The sequence below is a fragment of the Triturus cristatus genome, chromosome 7 (assembly GCF_964204655.1).
Source record: "Triturus cristatus chromosome 7, aTriCri1.1, whole genome shotgun sequence".
In the NCBI taxonomy this organism is placed as follows: domain Eukaryota; kingdom Metazoa; phylum Chordata; class Amphibia; order Caudata; family Salamandridae; genus Triturus; species Triturus cristatus.
The window spans coordinates 637826307-637853535 of record NC_140590.1 but is presented as its reverse complement, the minus strand read 5'-3'; the positions used below and the strand labels follow the sequence as shown (position 1 = coordinate 637853535).

Sequence of the window (27229 nt, the reverse complement as noted above, 5' to 3'; positions counted from 1 at the left end):
ATATGGGTTACTGGGACTAGTCACACTATATGTAAAAAAAAGTCATCTGCTGCAACCCTTTTAGAGTTCAGTAAAGTTTAACTTAACCTCAGAGAAGTGGCCAAAAGCAAGGTGAAATATTTGCATTAATATGCATATGTGAGTAGATAGGTTGAGGGAGAAACAGAAAGCAAAACACTAACAAAGGTAATACGCCTTTCTGCTGTTATGAGCTCATGTAACATCAATACACACAGAGGAGACTAGGATCTAGCCTGTAACAGATAAGCAACTTTGCATGAACTTGTTTGTACACAAGAGTTATACTAGAAGGGAATTACAGATTATAACCATAAGAACAAATACCTCAATGACGTTGTGGAGTACGAGTCGATAATGAAAATAGAGATTCCCATAACAGAGCCAGTGGTCAAAGAAATCAAAATTGCCACAGATAGCTTTGAGGGAAGTCAATCATCAGGGTTCAAAGGACCACATTTTTATATGTGGTAAACTGAATTGTTAGCTCCACATCTACTAAAGGTGTACAACAAGGCACTGAAGGTCAAATGCCTACTCCATACCACATATCAACAGAGAGAAGATAAATGCATTGCAGAGACCAGGTAAGGTTTAAAACTGGACAGTGTCATTGATAAACTTTAACAATAAAATATTACTGAAGGTTATAACCATGGCCAAGATAACCGATTCTGTGGCCGCTGCATTTCTGCTACATTTTTAATTTGCTGTACTTGCCACACGTCATCATCTTCTGTATAATTTGCATATTTTAACAACCCAAAAAAAAAGCGTGCTTGCACGAATGGATCAAATGTTACTAAGAATGCTACCAACAAGTGTTGCCACTCAGTGACAGGCTTTATGTTGCATGGAGGAAGGTCACATTTCAGTTGCTGATTTTTGCATAAAGTGATATTAATTAGGAGAAACATTTACTACCAGTAACACCAAAGTGCCATGGGGAATATTTAAAGGCCAGGCAGCTACACAATTCTAATAACACAAACAAGCACAACAAAGTACCAGAGTCTAACCACTAAAAGCAAAAATCCATATAAAGGAAACTGCAGAGAGTTGATGTTTCTGACAAACAGAAGAGAAGAAAATATTATTTAGAACATGAACCATCACGCAACCTGAGGTCGCATGGTTCATCATAGGGTCCCTCCTCACAAGAAAAAGAGGTTGTTGTGATGTGGACTACAACTTCTAGAACTCTTGGATGTTATCACCTACCCTATGAGTGTGGGTGAGCTTGGGCACAGTGTAAAAGTGAGAGGTAGTAAAACTATTGCATGGTCAGTCCCTCCAATCGTATTCTGTCTAGCAGGGACAGGATTAAAACCAAAAGTGTAAAGCAGGGAGGGGCCTTGTCGACAAGTTTTTGCCCTCAATTTGTCAAAGAGACTGTGCAGTGGGCATTCATCAGGACCTGTTTTGAGTCAATCTGCTAAACACTCTGCTAAACAGTGCTTAAGTGATATACAATATCATAAAGCTATTGATACAAATGGAAGTCACCAGAAGGTAGGGTTATATCCGCCTCTCAAGGTACCCGCTGATTTTAGGTATGGAAGCAGGTTTAAAGAGGACTTAAACTATTACTCTCACTAGTGGAGTAAGACCTCCGATCCTCGGTCTATGTTCACTCTCTCCCTGCAGCTCTGCTGGGCCATCTCTAGTCTCCAGACCCCGACCTCCTCCTTGGGAGGCTCGAGGCTGCTGTCGGCTCCTGCGCCTGCTCCTGCGCCTGCTGCCCGCTCCTGCGCCTGCTGCCCGCTCCAACTGGGACCAGACTGCCTGCAACCACCGTAACATCTATCAGCCGTTTTTTCTTAATTTGCCCTGTTGTGCCACTGTTATGGTACCCATCTGTGTCTTGCTCTAAGTCCACCACTGTTTTTAGTTTATTTTCTTGCGCCTGCCTGTTCCTTTCGCCGCTGCTGCCCCTACGGCCTCTCCCCCCTCCCCCGGAATTCCCCCGCTCCCACCTCCCAGCCTCTCCTCCCTCCCACCTCCCCTACTTAATGGCGACCAGCGCCAGGAACCCTGGACCTCCCACAACCCATCGCTACGACACCACCACCCTCCTCGCACTCAACCCTGGAAGACTTCCAGACTGCCAACAGGCCTCACCGAACACGACCCACAGCCAGTTCTCCTGCCTCCACTGCTGCCAGATCCTCATTGCCACCCCGGCCTCCAACACCACCGACGCCAGCACCGGCGACACCCTAAAATGCATCCTCCTCAAAGTACGCTCCGTACACAAGCACGCCATGGAAATCTGGAACCCACTCGACTCACTCTCGCCATCGCCTTGTTCACAGAGATCTGGAATAACACATCCTCCACCCCCGACATCAGCACCGCCATCCCTGACGGATACAAGATCCAGAGGAAAAACCGCCCCAACCACCCAGGAGGGGGCCTCACCATTGCCCACAAGAGCACCCTCCGCCTCACCACCTCAAACGAAACCTTCCCCTCCACCGAACACCTGCACTTCCAGGTCCAGACCACCCCTAAAGCCACACTCCGAGGAACCCTAGTCTACAGACCCCCGAACACTCTTTGACACCACCGACTTCATCGCACCCCACGCCATCGCCTCAACAAACTACATACTCATTGGAGACCTGAACTGCGACCTCGACAACCCCAACTCCACTATCCTTCGTGACAACCTCGCCAGCATCGGACTTAAACAACTAGTCAACACACCGACCCACAGAGCAGGACACACCCTCGACCCCATCTTCGCAGCAGGAAACAGCATCCAATTCAGCCACCCAATGCAACCGCCATGGACCGACCACCACAGCGTACCCTTCGCCATCAACAAACCCAAGGCACCCAAACCAGCCCCACGCCCACCACGAAGGAACTGGAGCAAGGTTACCGACGAGCAACTTAACTCCACCCTCACCCGAGACAATCCCACCTGGGCACCCGACGCAAACGGAGAACTCCACACCTGGGTCTCAGACTGCGCAGACGAGCTCGCCCCGCTACGCAACCCCGACAGACAAGGCCCCAGGAAAGCCGCCATGTTCACCACCACTCTCCAAGGAGCCAGATGCACCTGCAGACGCCTGGAGAATAACTTGAGAAACACCAAGACAACCGAAAACCACACCACCTACAAGGACGCCATGATGGACTACCACAACCAGATCAGAGCCACCAAGAGGAACTTCATCCACAACAAAATCCTGGTCAACTCCACCAACTCCAAGGAACTTTTGAGTGTCATTCAAGAATTCACCAACCCACGCAGAGAAGCCACAGACATCACCCCATCCCAAGACCTCTGCGACAAGCTTGGAACCTATTTCCACCTCAAAATCAAAAACCTCTACGACAACTTCATCGACCATCCACCAGGCGCCACAGACGGCCCCCCAGAAACACCAGTCAGCCCACCATCTCCAACTGGACACCGATCACAGCTGAAGACACTGCCTCAACCATGAAAAGCATCCACTTGGGGGCCCCCACCGACCCATCCCACCTACCACAGAGCCACGGCTGCCATAGCACTCGAACTGCAACGCACCATCAACACCACATTCAAAACAGATTGTATAATGTCCCATTTGAAGGTGCTGTGTACGTTTTACTTTAATGGTATGAATGAATAAGTGACTAGGTCAGAACAATACTCTTTAAGCTGAGTGGTTGAATGAGATGTATGCGACAGGTGCGAGGTTCATATTATAATATTAATGTCTGTGGAAAATATGTGTTTAACTAAATATACATATTGATGGGCCACTTGATAAAACAAGAAAATATCAAAAAGGACTAGTTCATTATAAAAATGTATAATATTCTGAAACTAGTTCACATGTGTAATGGATTTATGTGTCCTCAACTCCTCTATAGAGCAGATTTTGGAGGTGGGTTTTTGTTCTAGTACTTATTTTTTTCCCCTGTCCCACTCTGTATATTAGTAACTTATGGGAACCCTTTTGTTACATAGACAATCACTGACACGCCGTTTGAACCATCACCATTGACTGCAGTGTTGGGATATGTTGCTGAAATTCCAGCTTTAGCTATGAAAATTGTTGCTTTCCTATTGCTGCTGGTTAAGTGCATGGTAGCCAGGACACGGCTAATGGTAATAGGTCCCACTACCCAAACTGAAAGACTGATTTCAAGATGCCAACACATGTAATGATTCAGCAGACGACTGTACTTTTTATTAAGGGTGTGCAAAATTTGCGTCGTTTGCTTTCATGTAAATATACTTAAGCAAAATAATGTGTAATGACACAAAATGAAACACTTATTGTCTTGTATATTTTAGCGCAAAATGTGTCCTCTCGTCAATTTGTGGTGCGTGGATGCATTTAAACTAAGCACCAAGAACAGCTGCTGCTTGCGTTTTTGTTTTTATGCATTGGATGCAAAAGAAACAATTGATGGACACACAGATTGCTGGACAATGCAAACATTCACCCCCAGTCACAAGGATCTGGTTTTAATCCCTCATTCTTTTGCTCACCACACCACCCCAGTTTGGACCCAGTCATATGCAAATCAGTCTTGACCCTGTTCCTTATGGGTACAGTCCAGGCCGAAATGCCAAGCCAGGTCCTCCCTTACTTGTAAGTTCCCCAACTGCTCACATCTGAATGCCAGGATGTGACATCCAGTGGCAAAGCTCTAGGTACACAAGCGCTCCTTTTTAGGGAACCCAAAGTACCATCTAACGGTCTTAAAGGATTTAAGTGTGGATTTCTTACACAGATCTCTCAACTTATAACATTCTCCTTTGTTGCCAGTTTCAAAATTTCACCCTCTCGAGCCTCGGTGTGAAATAAGGCTTTCCAAAGAAACAGGTGTCCGGTGAGGAATACGAGGTGAGCCCCTTATGCTGTATTTAAGTAGTTCCACAACATCAGCATGGAGCCCATTACTAAAAACGTAACTGCCACTCCGCCTTTGTGCCTGTAAGACCCACAGAACCCCAAAGAGCTCAAATATTTAAAAAAAAAAATCTCAGCACTGAGGTGTTTAGGGGCTTTTACCGATAAAGGGCTAATACAGATTGTACCAATTCGCTTGAGAGAGCCCATCAAGCTGAGAAAAGCTTCTCTCACCGTGTCCAGACTCATTTCCTAGTTACTGGATACACCACCTGTTGGAGGGCAAACGACATTAAAAACAAATATATATGTGGCTAATCTAATTAAGGAAAAAAAGGTGGTGAAGCAAGCTTGCTTACTACCCTTAAGTCTACGGAAAAATATTGTTTTTTATGCGTGTGGCTATATCTAAAAAGTGGGAGATTTCACTTAAGTCTACGGAAGAACATTGTTTTTTAGGCGTGTGGCTATATCTAAAAAGTGGGAGATTTCACAAGAGTGTCAATGGGGAGTACACTAGACACTTGCTACTCAGAGTTCTCTCATATCCATTAGTTCTCTCACTCAAGTGCAGCCTGCCCCAAGACTGCGACGACCGTCTCTACCACATTTCCTATAGGACTCGCCCAACCTTTGCTGATCCATTGTGGCCTACCAGTGCCAGACATGACTCAGCTCACCTTAGCCAGTTTCTCGCACTCGGGCAGCCGCTGATCCACAGTGCTGCTATAATCAACCTCCATCTTGACAATCTTGCCATCAGCACGCTCTGGCTCCTCCGCCGCCATAGCTGCAGCTAGCCCGAATCCACAAAACACGAAAACACACAGTAATGTCACTGTCCTCAACCGGGTGTAAAAAGAAGACAGCGGCTTCCGACGGCACTCGTCGCGTAATGATGTCAGACGCACGCAGCACGTTCCAAAAGCATGTAAACACTAGACTCCTTATATAAAAAAAGAGTCACTACGGCAGCCATATTGCGTATAGTAGATCGTTTGCCACCCAAATTAAAATTGGTTATTAGGTAAGCTATTGGGTCGCGTACATCTACTAGACCCGTTTTGGCGTCATAACGCTCCTACATGTTATATACCGTCAACATAGGTCTTTGACTCTTTGCTACCCCCTGGACTGGTTGAGATATGAGCGAGGTTATTTATTCGTTGGGTGAGTTTGTTGTCAGAGCCGACTGGCCGAGTTCTCTGTGATCTTAAATAGGAGGGAGTCGCAAGTTTTATAAATTGAGAATTCTTTCTCCGCTAGATGGTAGTGCGAAGCATTGTCCAAGATTTTTCTGTGTACAAGGTAATGTAGTTGTGCCCATTTTTAGGTCGAGGACCGTCCGGTCTGCCGAAGGCAGAACCGGAAGTCGGAGATTTAATGTTTTGGAGTAGAGGGGCTTGCACCCGCCCCTCTTCTCCCCTCTTCTCCATTGGCTGGCCTCTTGAATGCTGGCGAGCCATTGGAGAAGAGCTTCGTCACTCCGAACAGGCCCCGTCCTTTTCGGATTCGGGGGCGTGTTTTTTGCTACTTTTCTGATTATCTCCTCCAGCCAATGGCAAGAGGAGAGAACAGAAAACACGCCCCCGAATCCGGAAACGCCGCTGCCTTTCTCCGAGGCATATCTGCTTCGCCTCGGAGAAAGGCGGTGGTGTCCCTGGCGTCCTCTCCCCCGGCTGTTTGCTCCCGTGTTTGGCTGCTGCTCTGGTAAGGCAGCATTCATTATCTAACAAGCATTTACAATGCAATGGTCTCGGCATTGGTAAAGTTAGAGCTATTGGCATTGCTCATGACATTATTTTTGTTTATGTGTTTGTTTTTAAAACATTTAAAGAAACGGCATTGTCATGAGCAATGCCAATAGCTCGAACTTTAACAATGCTGAGACCGTTGCATTGTAAATGCTTTTTTTTGTTTATGTTTTTAAAACATTTAAAGAAACGGCATTGTTATTTACAATGTCAATAGCTTAATCACTCTCAAAAGCGAGATTTATTATGCGAGCATTATTTGGGAAGTTTGGCAAACCCATAATTATGAGGAAAACGCTGCAGCATCGCAAAATGCCAGTGGCCCAGACTAATATGCATGATGAGTATTTGGATCCCATGCCCATTCCTTCTTTGTCCTCTCTGCTGAAACTGCTCTCTGAAGTGTCAAATTTTATTAATACTAAGCAAAAATCGCACTACCGTGCCAGGGCCAGACTTGGCGTTGATATTGATTGTTTGAAAAGGGAACTTTGAAAGGATACGAACTTGAGCAATTCTGGTTTCAAAATATAATAGAACACTGTAGAGGCATGCGTCTACCGACTGTTATATATAATTTGGGATATATTTCTTAATCTGTCGAGTTCAGCCACTGCATGATTATATTGTTGTCTCTTTTTGAAACTCAGGAGCAGTAACATTGTCGTGGTGTCACTAGGGCTTCAAGTGGATGCTTTCTCAATATTATATACAAGCCACAGTTACTGCTAATTTATCTTATGCAACTAACAACGATTGACAAAGCCAATAGTCCTAACTTGTTGTAGGTAGCATGTTACTTGCTGTATCATTATGCCTGGATGCAATGACAAAAGAGACAGCAAAAGACAATTCGTACAGACCCCGCGCAACACCGCCCCCCACCCCCACCCATGTTTTTTTATCCCACTTAAAGCCCTGGGTAGGATACTCAACAACAGGGCCGAACTGGAACCCCAAAGTAGGCCTGGCAATTATGTCGGACTAGCTGGAGGGTCATGGGGGAACATTAACTAGCAAGTCGGCAAATAGCAAAGGAAGTCAGCGCCGGGCATTTTACCACTTTGTACTATCTTACCAGCTAGGAGGTGACTCGCTGGTCTCAGGCCCCCTCAATACATCGTGCCACATCTGTTACAAAAGCGAAGAGTTACGATAACGTGAGGATATCCCTGCCGCTGTCCCACCACATCTGCAGAAAATCGGCCCCTTCTAGGCTCCTCCCTGCATTGTTTACAAGATGCGACGGGTGCAAGCGCCAGCCCCCTTTCGAAAGAAGCGGAGGTCAGTAAACAAGAGCTCTGCAGTGAACGGAAAGGAAATGTGTTTATGCCTAACCCTTCCACCCAGCCCGTGGGAGAACCCTTTTAAATTGTGGTAGGAGTCACCTCAACCACAGCTGCCAAATGACTCCACGTCATAAGTGAAACGTTTCGTAAGGTTTGGATTTTTAGCCAAAAACCAATGAAATTCTTAGATCGAATTCTTTTAGCCTTTACTCAAAGATACTACGAGCTTCAGAATGCCCCCCCCCCTCCAAACCTGGGTGGCTTAAGGTGTCAACATTTGTAAAATGCGGGGCTGCACATCTGCACGTTGGATTTCAAAGTATGTAATCCTCCGAAATGGGAAGAATTAGCACTAATTATATTGCATGAATAATAAACCTGCATTTACATCGCTTTTATTCTGAAAGGCTTAGGTGCTATATAAAGGCATGCGTGAGAGCCAGTCAGCTGTATTTAGAGAACACGCGTGCCAGGTCAGAGGACATGCCTGAAAACGTGTGATCGTAGGCAGATCATGTATTCTCCCTTTGCCGCAATGCAATTGTTAATGTGTGAAATGCAACTGAATGGGGTGAATTCCCCTGTAGATTAAAACGATTTTAGCTGGTCTCTCGTCTCCCAATGAAAGAAGCACAGCGCTCCGATGCCTCCGAGTTAGTAACTCGCTTCATCTTATTTTAAAAGAAGATTGGTAACAAACACGCGCTACCCCTAAGCAACCAGGATGCATGCCCCAGGGCAGGCCCCGTGTTCCCTGGCTCGAGCTATGAGTATGCCCGAGGAGGGGGGCTTCGAGCTCTCATTTCCTCCCCCTGCAGGCTGCCAATCAGCCCACAATGCCCGCACATCCAGTCTGTGGGAAGGTGGCCGTTGAAATCTGCATTCCTTTTCTCTCACACAGCGTGCAAGGCCGAAATGTGCATTCAGCACAGCGGAGAGTCCCCGGGGGGGGGGGAGCAGCTGACCTCTTAACACCAGCCAAGTGGCCAATTAGCTGATAAAATGAGGTTCCTCTTTAGTTGTGTAGATCAGGGTAGGGGGGCGAGGGGGCTGTTCCACAGGTGATCTAAGCCAGCAGTCAAGAGGCTGGGTTGAGAGGAAAACCTGGAAGAGGACGCAGCGCGTGGAATTCGGAGTTGGTCGTATCCGGCTGCGAGACTTGCCGACATAACTCTAGCCAAAGGTAGTTCGGTGGGATAATGCGCTTGCTCCAGCATAACGTGTTTAAATCCTTGCGGAGGGAGGTTGGCTCTGTTTTGTGCCCTTCGAAGTTTGTAACATGCTTTCTTGTCAGCTTTCAAGATCTCAAACAACCCGTGGAATAAAATGTGAGGTAGTATTGAACACTTGCAAATGTGTTTGATAAAACAGATATCGTCTACTCCGCGTGATTCACCGCACTCCTCTTGTCCGGACTGGCGCTCCTATGTGTCGACAGGTCGCCATTTCAGTTTGCTCTAGATTGTAAAATTGCAGAACGGGAGTATTTTGCAAAGCACCTCACGCACAAAAAAAATTTACATTATTTTGGTTATAAAAGATGGTGTCTCCCCCAAACGAATATAGGTATAGAAGAATTTATGAACGCCCAAAAGGAGCTGTGCGTTGAGGAATAAACATTTTAAAAACAAAAGCAACAGATAGCTCCCTGAAAAAGTAGGAAGTTTCTCGATTGGACATCAAACTCACGAGTTCTTCTTCTAGAAGTAGTAAAATTGTATCCACGATCTCCCTTCCCTTAAACGTATCCTACGTTTCTCCGAAATGCAAACGGTCAATATGAAGGGGAGAAATGCTCGTACTTGCTAAAATGAACCAATTATGTAAATTAATCAAGGAGTCCTCTCCCCTGCCTCCCTGAAGTCAGAACAAACAACATTGAAAAAATCTTGCGGCAAGACGGCGGCTGCGTGACCCGTGCGAGAGTCACTCCCTGACCGCTGCTCTGCTTTATGGTAATTTTTGGTGAAATCCAATGCCCAGCTGAGCCACGGTGGTGAAAAAAAGCTGAACCTGAGCCCGGATGATTTTTCAGCAATATTTATACAAACTATTACAACGCGCATCGGAGGTGTTTGTTATCGGCGCTCTGCACCTGAGAAACCGGTCATACCTGTTGCCGGCGCTGCTTGCTGGGAGCCGGCGGTGGAGTTCACGGCTAGGTGGGATGGCTCCACGGAGACTCGCTCTGAAGGAAGGAGCGACCGGCGCTAAGACCTTAACAGCGCCTAAGAAGCAGGCTACCCCTAAGGAATCAGAAGCTGCTTGCACACCTACCCAGGAGAGGGCGGAGAGTAAAAATGGAACTACCAGCGGCGAATGGCGTCTTGCGGATGGTGCTACGAAGTCTAGGACACAGACGGTGCCCGGGATGTTTTCGGTGAAAAGGGTAAGCGGAAGACAGGGGTTTAGCCTGTTAAGACAAGATTCCAAGTAAATCTTCAACGGGGGAGAGAGTTACAGATATGGCTAGCAACATTGTTAGCAACAGTGTATCGAATGCCGCAGGAGGGACGGCTACATCTGAATCCCTCAATCCCCTTGAAGTATGTAATGGCGCCAAAGCTCCAAACGCTTTAAATGCTCAAATGGGGGATATATATAATGTAGAATCTTTTAAAAAAAGGACAGAACACTACAGGCTTTCAGTGACACGGAGTCTGTTTACAAGCTAGGGCACCGGAAGACACCACCGCCTTTCTCCGGGGCAGAGGAGAAATGCCTCGGAGAAACGCAGCGTCCTTTTCGGATTCGGGGGCGTGTTTTGCTGTTGTGTCCTCCTTGAGACTTCTCGCAAAAAACACGCCCCCCGATCCGAAAAGGACGGGGCCTAAATGGAGTGACTGACCTCTTCTCCAGTGGCTGGCCAGCATTTACGAGGCCAGCCAATGGAGAACAGGGGAGAAGAGGGGCTGGTTCAAGCCCCTCTTCTCCAAGTCATTAAATCTCCGACTTCCGGTTCTGCCTTTCGGCAGACCGGTAGTCCTCGACCTAAAAATCGATACGTGACCCATAGGCCATAGACCCCTGGGCGGAGCACCACATACTTTTGCCCAGGAGTTTGCATCGGAGCCGCAGGGTGCAGATGTGTGTGTGTGTGAATTTGCAATAGCTACGGGGGGGACCTCTTTCTGTAGTTTGTGTGTAAATATGCATTAGTGTTTGCGCACGTCCGTATTTGTGAATTTTCATCGTCACGGACTGGGATCTCCTGCTGCTTGCGTGTGCGAATGCAATAGCCAGGGAGGGGCTCCCTTGCTGTACGTGTGTGTTAATGTGTGCGTGCGTGCGCTTAAACGGGTTTTCTTGCTGTATAGGTGTGTATGTCTGTGTGTCTTTTTTGAGAGGGCTTTTAGTATCCTCAGGGACACGGATCTCCTGTTGTATAGATAAATCTGAGTTCCTATAGGCACGTTAGGGATACATCTATAGATGTATGTTGGTGTTTGTGCGCGCGCGCGTGAGTGAGTGAGACAGAAAGGGACCGAGTCAATGTGCCTGGATACAGAACTTGGGGGCAACATTTCATGAGTTCACTGTAACTGGCTGTCTGATAAATGCGCGTAGGTGACAATAAGCAGGTTTTGTGACATTAAAACAACAAAAAACAGAGCAGGATTTTCAAGGAATTCAGGCCCTAGACAAGGAGAATAAAAGATAAGCTGTGCAAACAGGCAGGCATGTCTTGTAAGACGCATGCCCCTTTAAAGTGCCCAAGAGCAAACATGCTGGGGGTATTGTGAAGACACAAAGCACACAGGAAGGCCGGCTCCTGCCTGAGCCCGGCTGCCATTAGTCACTGAGGGGGCCAGTCCTCGGAGCTCAGGGGCCCCCCTGACAATGGCTTCTGCAGCTGAGGTCAGCCCCCAGGCCCCCTGTTTGTTCACCAGGTCAGGCCGAGCCGCAGGGAGGCTCATTTAACGCATCCCCTCCAGGGTGCTACACAAAGGGTCTAGATTGGAGAGGAGGGGATGTGTGCAGGGCGTGGGGGGTGGGGGGGGCACTCACCTGGTTCTGCTGCTCTCTGACAATGTACTGGGGTCACCGTCTCAAAGACGGGGTGAGGGCGGCGGCCCTGCCTGGGTGGCATACTTACAGTTACCCTCTAGCGCTTGTTAACTCAGTATTTTTTTCCTGGCACTACAAATAGCTGATATTGTTTTTCTCCTTTTTAATGACATTCGGGGTGTAAAAGCTTAAGTGGAAACCCGGGGAGAGAAACACGGCCCTTTATAGGCTATAAAGGACCGTGTTTCTCGAGCCCAGGTTTCCATTTAATAAGCTTTTGCAACCCGAGTGTCATTAAAATGGAGAGAAACAATATCAGCTATTTATAAAGCCTAGAAAAAAACACTGAGGTTACAAGCGCTATAGTAACACAATTTATGTTTAGTATTGTTAGTATAAATGCTTTTTTATTACAACCTTTATTGTCATTATTAGTTGTAATCCTGTCTCACGTCCATTGCCCTGACTGGGCAGAAGCACCAGGACACATGGTTTGTGAGGGGAAAGCTCAGGAGTGGAGGGGCACGTGGAGTCGCGGGGGGCAAAGGATTCAGCTGGTAATCAAAGCACTAGGGTTTCAATAGAAGCCCCTCCAGTCCAGTCAAAGAGAGATGGGGGCCTGGGGAGGAGGGAGAGCAGATAAACAAAGAGGCCAAACAGTGAATGTGCATACGATTGACACTATTTATTCATTGAAAATGACCCCTCCGCAGAGGAGCAGGCAATTAAATGGACAGGTGGGTAGAACTCTGCTGCCCTCACGCCCAAGGGTAATCCTAGAAGGGAAAGGCCAAAGAAAGAAAGAGCACAGGCGACAAGCTCGCACCAAAAGGAGAGGCTAAGATTTGAATGTGCATAGAGCACAACCACCCCCTGCAACTAACCATGACCTGGGCACCTCTTGTGCTGCTCCAATAATACAGCCTACAAATCCACACAGCACACCTGCGCCCCTTTTTCTTAGACCCCAAAACATTTGGCACAAAAGCATTCATTGCGGCAGATATCTAAAGGGGGAGCAACCTTTCACGGTAGAACCTTCAGCTACCCGGGGTCGGGTGCTCCGCCACATAGGCCTCTTTCCAGGAGAACCGGTGAAGGACGGCAGAGTCGGGGCGTGGCCAAGCTGCGGGCTAAGATGGCCACGCGGCGTTGAAGCTCCGCCGCCGGCCCAGCACTTACACCGCCGTTCCCGACATCCTGATGCGGGCGCTGGGTGTCCGACCCCGGCATTGACTCCCCTGTGGCCCGGAGTACTCCGAGACAACGATCGGGCCCCGACGTGGCCCAGAACGAACGGTGGAGGACGCGGGCTCCAGGCCCTCCAGCCCAAGATGGCGGCATGACTCGGCGGCCGGGATCGGGAACACGGAGGCGGCGGCCGGCTGTGAGGCAGGTACCCGGGAGGGGGGACTGAGGGGGGGGGGGTATCGAGCACCGGGGCTCTGACTGGTGGGGGTCCGCTCCACTCCCCGCTCCGCTGTTGGCCAGGGTCGGGCCGGGCGCTGGGACTTTGCTCTGCGCTTCGGTCGCGGCCTTCCTCTGGGTCTCCTCCTGGGGGGCCCCGGGCAGATACTGTCTGGGGGCCTTGGGGGGTTGACGGGACGGCTGGTTGGTGGAGTGGGTGGGTTGGGGGGACCCTGCGCTGGGCCGGGTGCCTGGACTCTCTCTGCCCCTGACCCTGGTTCCTCGCCTGACCGCTCCTGTGCTCGGCGGCCGGTACGGCCTGCTCTCCTTCACCCCCACCCCGCATCGCTCGGCCGCGTCTGCTGCGTCCACACCGGACTGCTCCGGATTGATTTGGGCCCTACGCTCCGCGGGGGCGCTACCTGGTCCGGGGAGTGAGGGCCTCGCCCGGCGGCTGACCAGCGCATGGCAATTCCGCGGAGGCTGCTGCATCGCCCGTGACACGGGCCCAGCGGGTCGCTGAGTGAACTGTCCCCCTTGTGCCGCCTCCTCATTGTCCTGGAACCATTTTCCCATCGCGACGTGCTGGTTGCGGCCCAGCCGTGTGGGGGCATGGGTCGTAAGGACCCAAAGCAGAAAACGCTGCCTTTTGAAAAGCTGCCTGAACAACCGGTGGAACAGCGTCCAGATATGCCGGCCCCCTCCGGGGGCCAGCCCGTGACCCGGCGGCCTGTGCCCCTTCCCCGGACTGGCTGCAGGAGATGCGTGCTGGGTTCAGGGCCCTCGATGGTCGCTTTGATGCCCTGGATAGAACGCTGGAAACAATGGGGGCCAAGATCCAGGCCCACGACAAGAGATTGCTGGAGGCTGAGGCCAGGATATCTGCCGTGGAGGATGGCGCGGGGCAGGAGACCAAGCGCATAGATAGACTGGAATGCATTTTGAAGGAGGTGGCCATCAAGAACGAGGACTTGGAATCGCGCAGTCGGCGCAACAACGTGCGAATTACTGGGGTTACGGAGTCCACGGCTACTGGCAGACTAGACGTTTTTGTGGAAAAGCATTTTTCAGATATTTTTGGGAGAGACTCCTTCACACCGGGATTTGTGGTCAAGAGGGCGCACCGTTCCCTGGGTCCGCGGCCTGGCCCGGGGCTCCCGCCCCGCCCGCTGGTTGCCCGTATTATGAACTTCCGAGACCGCGACACGGCCCTGCGACTGGCTAGGGAAAAGGGTGAGATCACTTGGCAGGGCTCGAGACTTTCATTCTTCCCCGATTTTACCGCCATGGTCCAGGAGGCCCGTCGCAAATACGTGGGGGTTGAGGCGGCGCTCCGTAATCTGGGCCACAAATATGGCATGCTCTACCCTGCCCGGCTCCGGGTTGACATTGAGGGCCGAGTGCGGATCTTTGACAATCCTACTGCGGTGCAGGAATTCTGCTGGACTTACAAGCTGCGCAAGGACCCTCCGGGGGGCGACGAGGATGGTCGATCTCCTCCGCGTAGTAGACCGGCGCTTAGTCAGGACCTGTTCTCTGGCTCTGGAGTCGGCTGAGTCGGCACCTGTGGACTGACTTTATCCTTTCCTGAATATTTGTTAATTTGTTACAGGGGACTTGGGAACTTTTTGCTTTATATATAACTGCTTTGTAGTGCTGGGTGGGTGGCGGGTCGTTGTCATCCCCCTCTGGTTGACACCGCTGGGAACACTTTTGGTTCTGATGCTCTATATTTTTCTCTTTGCTTACATTTGGTACTGTTGTTTGAAGCTCTGCTTTTTTTCCACAGGTTGGGGTTTGCCTCACGTTTGCGTGGTATGGCTGGGTGGAGGGTGGGGGGATGGGATTGGTTATTTTGATTTTCTTGACATGGCTGGCATTGTGTTAATTATGCAGGTACACGGAGACACGGCTGCTTTCATACCCTCCTTACTTGTTACATGGCACCGATGGCTCAAATAGGCATGAACACGTCCCCCCTTGGCCTTACGCTAATGTCTTGGAACGTCAGGTGTCTGAACAACCAGCGTAAATGTAAACAGATATTACATTATTTGAATCGGCATAGAGTTGATATAGCTTTTATCCAAGAGACGCATTTTCACTCCTCAGTTGACTCACGCTTTGCGGCTTCATGGGGCGCTCATAGATACTTCTCCAATTTCAGCAACTACGCCAGAGGCACCGCGGTGCTGATTCATAAGTGGGTCCTGTTCCACTGCCGGGCATTCTTGGGGGATAGGGAGGGGCGCTACTGCATAGTGCGAGGGGAGTTGATGGGTCATGCTATTGTTCTGGTGTGTGTGTATGCTCCTAACACTGATTCTCCGGAATTTTTTCATGAGCTCGCCGCCCAGCTTGCTACTCTTGAACCGGCCGTCCTCATACTTGGGGGTGACTTTAACTTGTTGCTGGACGAGAGTCTGGACAGTACTTCGGGGGCGGCTCACTCTAAGCCTAGGGCGCGACGCGCACTACTTGACCTATGCAGCCAGTTCTCTCTGACGGACATTTGGCGCAGGCGCAATCCACACACCACTGATTACACACACTTCTCCGGACAACACAACACTTGGACCAGGATTGACTACTGGCTCCTGTCCCCAGGCCTGGCCCCATGGTTCCGTGCGATGCAGACCTTCCCCAGAACATACTCGGATCACTCCCCGGTGTCATTGTGCTTGGACGTTCCGCGGTCGGAGGGTTATGAGCGGCAATGGCGATTCCCTGGGAGGGCGCTCCTGGATGACTTATTTGTTCACGAAATTTCCGAGGCGATCGAGGACTATTTCACGCTTAACACCGGATCGGTTGACTCGTGGGCCATGCTTTGGGAGGGGTTCAAGGCATATATTAGGGGGATTTGCATAGCCAAACATGCTGGGGTCCTAGGGGCACTGCGCGGGACGATTAAACAGTTGGAGACACAGTTGGAGGCAATTGACGCGGAGGCGCAGCTTGCGCCCACCGCCGAACTGTCCGCTCGTCGGCTCCGCCTCCTGACCGACTTTAGGGACGCAGCGGACAGAGAGATTTTGTACCTGGGGAAGTACCAGACTGCGCTTAGATACGGGGAGGGGGATAGACCGGGTCGCACGCTGGCGCAGGCTCTGAGACCCCAGGTACAGCAAATCCTTGATAGTCGAGGTGCGGGGTACAGATGGTTCGCTGCACACGAAGCCCACCGAGATCAGGGACGACTTCGTGGCTTACTACTCGGAGCTATACAAGACCAAGTTAGGTGAATCCTCGGCCTCTCGTGAGGCCTACTTGTCCGAAATCGCGCTAGTATTCCTCGATAGGGGTATGCAGGAGTTCATGGCGGAGCCCATAACTGTGGCTGAGGTTCAGGGTGCGATTAAGGTGCTTCGCGGCTCTTCTGCCCCCGGCCTCGATGGCTTCTCTGGGGATTTTTACAAGGCCTTTGCGGATCTCCTGTCGCCACGGCTTATTGAGGTCTACGCAGAGGCGCTGGAGCGTGGGTCCCTCCCGGCGACCCTTAGTGAGGCGGTAATAGTTCTGCTCCCCAAACCAAATAAAGACCCGATGCTGTGTGGATCGTATAGGCCCCTCTCCCTATTGAACCTCGATTACAAGATACTGGCCAAAATTGTGGCCAACAGACTGTCTCAATTGATGGAATTCATTATATCGCCCGTGCAATCGGGCTTTGTCCCGCGTCGCTCCACGTCTCTAAATTTGCGGACGCTTTTCACGGTTCTCCACAGAATCAACCCGGCCACGCCTGCCGCAGCTATCCTTCTACACAATATATAAGCAATTGGTAAGGAGGAAAAGATACACAAATATTTTTGGACACGGATACCTTTAATTATCCTGTCATCTGCGTATATATTCGCATTTTAGTTATTTCAACATTTTATTTCAACATTTTATCATTGAGCATATACAAAAAACATATATTTACACTTAACACCTCTGCAACTGAAAAAATACGAGACGCGCTATTAAGCCTCGTTACTTGCTTTGCATCAATTGTTTAGCCTTGAATAGTCAATTATTTATTTTCCTCCACTGTAGCGGCCAGTACAAGATTGATGCTAATCCCTCCCATCTGACTCGTTATCTGCTGAGTCCTTAGCTCCTCCTACCTAGGCAGACCAGTGTGACCCCTACGGGTACTTAAGGTATTTTTATGTTGAATTTTATTTTCTTTTGGATAGAGATAACACCTTTATGAGGTTGTTTTGAGTAGGTGCACGACATATTCCGTCCCTTTTAATTCCGCACTAATCAGTAGGAAGACCTTACTTCTTTTCTTGTGGGCTTAGATGAAAGGTTGGCCTAAGATATCAACACCAAGATTAATTTGGGCATGAGAGACAAGTTTATAGATTGTGCGACTTGGGAGTTCGTACATGTCTGGTTATATTGAGATTATTTTCATGTTTTTAGAAATGCGTATCACTTCTTTGGTGGTTCTTTGTGGTGGTGGATCTATCCATATGCCTCACAGGGAAAGAGACCTGTATATAAATCGGCAAGGATAATTGTTTATTTTTGTTTGTATATGTTATTGGAGCTTATGTTTGTTTTTTGTAGAATGCTGCTGTTGCTTTTTGTCCTGAAGAAGCCGTAAGAAATAGTCCGGCTGAAACGCGACCGCGTCGACAGTTGTTCTATAGAAGGAGTAAAATTTGAATCAATTATTTGTGGATGTTACAATCTCACATTGCTTCCCATGAATAATTTGGAAAAAGTTGATCCTAATGCAATGTTTGAACCTTCTAGGTAGTCCATACTATTTAAAGGTGGCTCCACAATAAGAAAAAATTCCCTGGTGGACAGTAGCTTTAGTTTGTTGTGTGTATATATTTTTTTTCAGTTGCAGAGGTGTTAAGTGTAAATATATGTTTTTTGTATATGCTCAATGATAAAATGTTGAAATAACTAAAATGCGAATATATACGCAGATGACAGGATAATTAAAGGTATCCGTGTCCAAAAATATTTGTGTATCTTTTCCTCCTTACCAATTGCTTATATATTGTGTTTCAGATACCCAGGTAAAAGGGGAGGGTGATCGTTGGGTATACCCCTAACCATTAGAATTGTATTTTTACACTTTTTTAAGTGTGAGGGCCTCAGTCTAAATGAAGCGAATACACTTGGTGTATAAATAGAAGTAATGAATGAGCTATATATTAACATATATGGTGAATAAGTTTTGTAAGTTTTGTTGTTTAGTTCTTCTCTCTCTTTTTTTGATTGTGTGACTGCACATTAAAGGGTCGGCTATTGAGATTCCCCTTTTGGGGTTATGGCACTTCCACATATGGTCAGTTTCTCAGAAGATGAAATTAATAAATTGATAGAGATTCCCTCGTTATTAGGAGGACAGATAAGTAACCCTACAAACATCACTACCGATAAAGGTGAAAAGCTAATTCAGGTTAGAAAGAAAAACACCAGGACACAACTCCATGCTCAGGTCCTACTCGAATATCTCAAATCTAACACTATCCCAGTAGGCCTACAGGTAAAAAACATCCCAATTATCTTTGTAAATGATAAAATCTATCTCTTGGATTTCAGTGGAGTCGGCACTAAGTGCTCCAGAGATTGGCTGGTTTTATCTATTCACACAGCATTAAGAATTAGTGAAGAGGAATTAAAAGAAATCCAGAAGCTAGAAGAAGAAATAAGTGGTGACAGTACGATACAGGACGCCAAAGCACTCCTGGACTCTATAGAAAAAACACTGGTGGAATTTAAAAATCAAACCACTAGTGCAAAAACTGCAAAAGTCACAAAAGATATTAGAGGATTTGACAACCTTACAGTTTACCCTTACCTCAAAGAAGACTTTTACAAAAATAATAACCCCAGCACATTGAATCTACAATACAGAACACGATCACGATCCAGATTCATCACCTTCTCTGACTCTTCCTCTGATTCAGATCAAGGAACCGGGTCGTATCCTCAGCAATATCCCCAACATTACCAATATCCACGTGCACCCCCTCCTTTTTTAGGCAGAGGCAGGGGGAGAGGATACAGAGGCAACTGGCGAGGACAACAAACATGGCAACCTCCAGTTCCCCAACAAATTCAAGAACAGAATTATTTTCGAACCCGACAAAGATCCTATCGGAGATAGATCCTTCAATATCCAATACTCCCGGAAAAATGCATGAAATAATTCCTATTTACAATCTGTCCAAACATCATTTATCTGAAATAGAGACTCGAATGCTTAATAAAGGACTGTCATTTGTTCCACACACCATACAGAATCCAATTGACACCAAAAAAGAGGTTCTACAGTTTCTCCGTAAAGTCAGACTAAGAGTCTTCTTCTCAGAGTATAATGAAGCCTCCGAGAGGAATATTAGTGGTCTACGAAATAAATCGACTTTTTGCCCTGAAAATGCAGCCATGCCTGAACAAATCTTGATGTTTGAAAATCAAATACTTAGAGAATTAGATGGTCTACATTCAAAAAGATCCTACTTCAAACCCAATTTCTCTAAAGACGAACGAACAGCACTCACAGACTTGGCCAACAATCCCCTTGTGGTCGTGAAACCCGCCGATAAAGGCGGTGGAATCGTCTTATGGGACGCGGTAAATTACGATGAGGAAATTATCAAACAGCTAAGCAATCAGCTACATTACTGACCCCTGATAAATAATCCCACAGCAAGACTTAAAGCAGAAATATTACACCTGACCAATGCAGCATTTGAAAACGGGTTCCTTTGTAAAAAGGAATTCGAATTCTTAAATGTTACAACTCAAAAAGTCCCAACTCTATATGTTTTGCCCAAGATACATAAAGACGCCACTAAACCACCAGGGAGGCCGATTATTTCAGCCTGTGGGTCCATCCTGGAACCCCTGGCTAAATATGTGGATCATTTTCTGAAACCACTGGTCCTGGAGACAAAAGCATATATACGTGACACAATGGACTTTATCGCCAAGGTTGAGGGTTCGGTGTTCGACGATAACCAAAGCCTTTTGGTTACCTTCGACATCGAAAGTCTCTATACAAACATCCCCCAAGGTGAGGCGCTCATAATTATGACGATGTTTTTAAACAACAGACCCAGACCACACCAAGTTCCGACAGATTTCTTAATTGCCTTGGCCAAAATATGTCTTAAAAACAACTTTTCCAACTTTAAAGAAGATCTATTCCTACAAGTAAAAGGCGTAGCAATGGGTTGTAGCTTCGCCCCTGAGATAGCGAATTTGGTCATGGATCACTTTGAGACCCTGTTTATTTTCGATGAATCTGGCCCATACTTCACTAATTTGGGAAGATGGGTAAGATTCATCGATGATATATTCCTGATATGGAATGGAGATGCAGAAAGGCTGGAAGCATTCCATAATTGGTTGAATACACGAACAGATGATCTTAAATTCACTAAAAATGTAAGTAGCAGTCAAGTCAATTTTCTGGACGTATGGGTAAAAAACAATGAAGGTGTTCTCCAAGTAAGCCTTTTTACTAAACCTACCGATAGAAATACACTATTGGTATATAACTCAGGACACCCCAGACACCTGAAGGACAACTTGCCCTACGGGCAATTTCTCAGAATTCGCCGAAATTGTTTCAACAAAAATGACTTTTTTGACAATGCAGCAATTTTGAAGACTAAACTTTGCAATAGGGGTTACCCTAAGAAATTAGTCAGGAACTCCCTCAAACGAGCGTGGTTTACACCACGAGAAACCTTACTGGTACCAAAAAACAAAGTCAAGGAGGATCTTCTCACTTGCGTGTTGACTTACAACCCGAAAGCCAACAAAGTGAGACAAATCATTCAGAGAAATTGGCGATTAGTTGAGCACCTTGATCTTGGTACACCTTTGTTCGCGTTCCAAAAAGGAAAGAACCTAAGGGAACACCTAGTCAAAGCATCTAGACCCTCTACACCTAAAGATGTAAGAGCTATGATGGGTTTGCCACCGATACAGGGACACTTTAAATGTCAGAACTGCGTTGTATGCCCTCAGACAAGTGACTCTAAATTTACAATCATTGGAGACAAAAAGCACGTGCAACAGAGTTTCTCAAATTGTAACTCAAAAAACGTGATTTACTCAATTGAGTGTCCATGTAAGAAAACCTACATTGGCCAAACCACCCAAGCAGTCAAATCCCGAATTCAACAACATAAATCACGGATAAGGTGTAAAATTCTTGGCGCTCCATTGGTCCAGCATTTTCTGGAACTGGGACACCAAGAAGATGAATTGAGGTGGACTGTTCTTACGGTCATGCGACCGATGAATAAAGTTTTATTACAGAATACCCTAAATCGCCTTGAAGCACGTCTTATTGAGAAATATCGTACAGCTGTTGAGGGCCTAAACGACAAAGACGAAATATGGGCATTGATAAAATAATAGCTGGAAAAGTTTAAGAATTCCTCCCTTGATAACCCTGGAAGGTAATCCGAATTAGTCAGCCTGTAGATGTGTAGTCCTGATGTAAATATGTATTGTTGAAACACTCATTTTAACTATATGTTTTCTGAAGTATGTGAGCCGTATTTTCCATAGGTTCTCTAACTCCCTTGTTTACACATATAAGACATAATGGTGGTGGTTATCCTTTTTGATTTATTTCCTTTCCATTATTCATTTTTCTTTTTACTTTTCTTCTTGACCCTCCCTATTTTTTATACTATTTTTTATACTAATTTTTATTTGATTTAATGTATTTGTTTTCTGTTTAGTAGTTTATCACTTTGAATATACATAACATTTCCATAATTTAACGATTGTTCGTCATTTTATGAAGATCCTTGTCTCCTTTAAGCCTTCGATGCCTTGATTAACATTAGTTTAATGCACGTATAGTGTTTATTCCCGACGGTTGAAATGCACCAATTATCGCGTGACCTCAACTAATAGAGCTACGCTGCCATATGATGCAAGCTTTTTACACTCATTAATGACTCCATTACATAATGGCCGACCCTCCCCACACTACAGGTGGTGGTTGCAGTAGTCCTTTGTCTGTTTCCAGAGTTTCTTATTCGGTTCCGGAAACTCTCCTTTCCACACGGAGCTGAAGCAGACAGCCGGTTTGAAGGACGATATTTATCCGTAGCTCAGCAAGAGAACCCCAGTAGGTAAGACAAGCAGGGAGAGAAAGAGGGGGACGCTCGCCGCGCACGCCGTGCTTTAGATTCCTTGCTGTTGCCTCCTGATTACTAAGTTGGGCACCGTTTTTGCCTTTAGTTTCCACACTGCGGAGGATGAAATGCTACATTATTGAACTGTTGGAACTTAAGGATTTATTTTCCGACGCACCCATGGCCACATTACTAGTTTGGAGATACGGGAATCATTACCTGGGACTGTAAATAATTATATAGAAGGTAAGATCAGCCTTAACGCCGAGACGCGCTATTAAGCCTCGTTACTTGCTTTGCATCAATTGTTTAGCCTTGAATAGTCAATTATTTATTTTCCTCCACTGTAGCGGCCAGTACAAGATTGATGCTAATCCCTCCCATCTGACCTAGGCAGACCAGTGTGACCCCTACGGGTACTTAAGGTATTTTTATGTTGAATTTTATTTTCTTTTGGATAGAGATAACACCTTTATGAGGTTGTTTTGAGTAGGTGCACGACATATTCCGTCCCTTTTAATTCCGCACTAATCAGTACGAAGACCTTACTTCTTTTCTTGTGGGCTTAGATGAAAGGTTGGCCTAAGATATCAACACCAAGATTAATTTGGGCATGAGAGACAAGTTTATAGATTGTGCGACTTGGGAGTTCGTACATGTCTGGTTATATTGAGATTATTTTCATGTTTTTAGAAATGCGTATCACTTCTTTGGTGGTTCTTTGTGGTGGTGGATCTATCCATATGCCTCACAGGGAAAGAGACCTGTATATAAATCGGCAAGGATAATTGTTTATTTTTGTTTGTATATGTTATTGGAGCTTATGTTTGTTTTTTGTAGAATGCTGCTGTTGCTTTTTGTCCTGAAGAAGCCGTAAGAAATAGTCCGGCTGAAACGCGACCGCGTCGACAGTTGTTCTATAGAAGGAGTAAAATTTGAATCAATTATTTGTGGATGTTACAATCTCACATTGCTTCCCATGAATAATTTGGAAAAAGTTGATCCTAATGCAATGTTTGAACCTTCTAGGTAGTCCATACTATTTAAAGGTGGCTCCACAATAAGAAAAAATTCCCTGGTGGACAGTAGCTTTAGTTTGTTGTGTGTATATATATTTTTTCAGTTGCAGAGGTGTTAAGTGTAAATATATGTTTTTTGTATATGCTCAATGATAAAATGTTGAAATAACTAAAATGCGAATATATACGCAGATGACAGGATAATTAAAGGTATCCGTGTCCAAAAATATTTGTGTATCTTTTCCTCCTTACCAATTGCTTATATATTGTGTTTCAGATACCCAGGTAAAAGGGGAGGGTGATCGTTGGGTATACCCCTAACCATTAGAATAGCAGCTATCCTTCTAGACACTGAGAAGGCCTTCGACTCCCTAGAGTGGCCTTTCTTTCTTTCTGTCATGCAACGCATGGGCATGCCAGAGAACTTCCTCGCCACTACGCGGCTTTTGTATTGCCGCCCCACGGCCCGTCTGCGTATCAATGGTACGCTGTCCCGCCCTTTCTCTCTCACGAGAGGCACGCGGCAGGGCTGCCCGCTTTCCCCGCTATTATTCATTTTGGCCATGGACCCCTTAATTCGGCATTTCCAGGAGCGGCATCTGCACAGGGGTCTCCAGTTCCGGACGGGTCCCTTATTGGCTTCCCTCTACGCGGACGACACGATACTGTATGTCAGAGAGCCTCAGGTCAACTTGGCTCCCCTGATACGGGAAATTCTTCGCTTCGGTGCCCACTCGGGAATGGGCATCAACTGGCACAAGTCCATAATTTTTCTGTTGACTAGCGGCACTTCCCAATGGCAGTGTGAGTTCCCGTTGGAGTGGTGCTCCGACTCGGTACGGTACTTGGGCGTTCAGATACATCTGAACACGGACGAAATTATTCGCCTCAATTATGGCCGCGCAATTGCCAGGCTGGAGACGCAGGTGGAGGGGTGGCTGCGACTCCCGCTCTCCATGTCGGCCAGAATTGCCATTATAAAAATGGTTGTACTTCCCAGATTTCTGTATTTTTTAAATAATATTCCTATTCCTCTTACTCGGGCATTTTTCTCCACCCTGCGGTCACATTTGATTAAGCTGGTTTGGGGCGGGAAGCGCCCCCGAATCAGCTGGAGGACTCTTACGCTCCCCCATGACAGAGGCGGCTTCGGTGTACCGGATATGTATCTGTACTACTTGATTGCTCAGTGTGCGCACGCCTACGCCTGGTATCATCCTGACGCACAGATCCCGTTCCTTCGGCCGGAGGCGGATTTCGTGCTCCCGGGTCGCTTGTCGGCGGTGTTGCCCAGGGGGGTTTCCCGGAGCCCAGTGGACATCCAAACGGTATCCACCACCAGCTTGGCCTGGGGTCGCCTGGCTCGTTATATAGCCCGGCCTCGCCTGTATTCCTCTTCGCTCCCACTTCCTAACCCTGGGCTGCTGCCGGGTACGGGAGAACTCCTTGTGCAGCGTACTTTAAATAAGTTTAACCTCACTAAGATTAGAGATTTATATCCTGGCGGACACATATTCTCGATGACGGAGGAGGCGCGTTTCAGCGAGGCTACGTTCATGGACAAGTTTGTACTACGCCGGCTTTATTGCGTGGCGCGGTCGGAAATCGCGGGATTCCCTCTCGAGCCGGAGTCCTTTGAGCCCCTCACCCTCCTCATTGATAAAGACACGGGAGCCCACATGGTTTCTAAACTTTATAAGTCATGCGCAGCTCTGGTTCCTTGTGCGGATGTCCGACTGCGGGCGGCTTGGGAGTCGGACTTGGGCAGGCCTATCACGGACGAGCAGTGGACCGTTTGTTGCAAAGTCACTAACACGATATCACTCAATAGTCGCCACAAGCTCCTCCATTACAAATTCCTTCGCCGCTTCTACATGACCCCTGACAGACTCCACGCCATTGATCCCTCTCGACCTCACACATGCTGGAAATGCGCTACACCACACGCTGATTTTGCACACCTGTCGTGGACGTGCCCCAGACTGCAATTATACTGGACACAGGTACACGAGATCCTGGGCACTACGCTGGGGCTCACGTTGGTTCCCACACCCGAGGTTGCGCTGCTGGGCTACACGGTAAATTTCCCTAAGACTGTCCGAAGGCTTGCCTCTCTAGGCCTCCTGCTTGCTAAGCGGGAGGTTGCTAAGCACTGGGGGGATCGACTGGCCCCCACGGCGGGTGCATGGCTCACTTCCATGGCTTTCTGCAGCACAAACAGCGAGATCTACTCTAGTCTCCTCCCCACGGTGGCGCGACCCAAAGACATCTGGGGCCCGTATAAGACATATATCGCTACCCTGCCGAGCTCTTCCCCACCACACTCCAGTTCCGGCATAGTGCCTACGGGAGTGGGGTAAACCGCGCGGCGCCAGGGTTATGATTCAGGATGGGTTAAGAACCTGTCAGGACGTTATGGTCATCATTGCTGTTGGTTCTGGGATGCTGGTCTGTGCAGGCGTGGGCTGGTCGGGGGGTGTGGGGCGACAGCTGCAGTGTCTATGGAGACTGAATGGTGGGCCCTTTGGCGGGAGGTTCTCCTTATGGTTTTTTTTTTTTTTCCTTCAGACGGATGGGAGTGTTGGGGCGATTACGGGGGGCCACTGAACCGATGCCATTATTAGATGCTATTGCAGATTTGTGGGCCAGAGGTGTCATGATGTATCTTATCAATGGTTCATTATTGAACATACAGCCAATGTCTTTGTATTGTTTTGTTTTTTCAAAATTAAATAAAGCATTAAAAAAAAAGGACGGCAGAGTCAGAGCTCCTGTCGGTGCAGCAGGTGCATTGGCACCAGGGCCGAGGTGTTTGCAGGACTCACTGCACAGGCTTTAACTATCCTATATGAGGCAAAGGGGGAAGGAGGGTGGTGTTGTGGCATAACAACCAGAGCTTCCGACTGGGGAACTGGATCCGAAAAAAAAGGGGTTTGAGTGTCTGCGTCAGCTCAACTTCCAGTGATTCTTGGCAAATCCCTTTATCTTCCTGCGCCTACAAAAAATGAATGTTTCCTTGTGTAGTGTAACTGGTGCTCATGTACGAGACGAGTCCACGCGATATTAAACTGCAAAAAAAGGGCCTGATTTCCATTGCTTGCATTAATACTCAGAAATCCATCCTAGCCAATGTAGCATGTGTTAAACATTTTATAAAGCCACCATTTCCCAGTACTAGAGAAGAAGCGAGGACAAATGGCTGTGGGACCCTGTTATAATTGGGTCTGACACACCCTCCGCCCAGCGCGCGCCCTCGGTGCTGCAGGAAGTGCGGAGGGCGGGAGGCCCGGGCGCCATTGGAGGTCTTCTGAGGAGAAGCTCTGCCGGGAACAGACGCAGCGGCCTCGGCACGGTCCTTCCGGCTCGGTGGCCCTACGAAGCGGCTGTTTATCGGCGAGGCGCTATCCGCACGTTGCTGTCCTGTGCCAGCTCACATCCCATGCGGATATCACGGCTGCGCCTGGCGCTAAGAGAAAAGGTCACTTTGATGTGAGAGTTCAGGGCCAGGCCTCGCACTGTAAGGTTGGTGTGTTTTCTTTCCATAAATAACTGCGACTCTTCAATTGATCATTTTAATCAATGCCCGAAAGATACTAGCGTTTATGATTAGATGGCAGGCTTTGAATATTTATGTTTAGTTTTACTACATTGACTGCACGTTTATAAGTATGTTCGCTCTGGCTTTTTGGGTATTGATTAAATATGTGGACACGGAAAGAGCGCTGAATGTATAGAAGCATCTTCAAAAAC

At 47.5% G+C, this 27229-nt stretch overlaps 1 protein-coding gene across 1 annotated transcript in view; it reads right to left on the bottom strand.

The window, feature by feature from the left end:
* PSMD12 (proteasome 26S subunit, non-ATPase 12) overlaps positions 1-5798 on the bottom strand; it is a 181876-nt gene extending 176078 nt beyond the window's left edge. The window contains exon 1 of the mRNA XM_085617265.1: positions 5561-5798. Within this exon, the coding sequence (XP_085473391.1) occupies positions 5561-5668 (108 nt within the window). The 5' untranslated portion in view covers positions 5669-5798. The remainder of the gene's footprint in view (positions 1-5560) is intronic.
* Positions 5799-27229: the final 21431 nt, after the last annotated feature.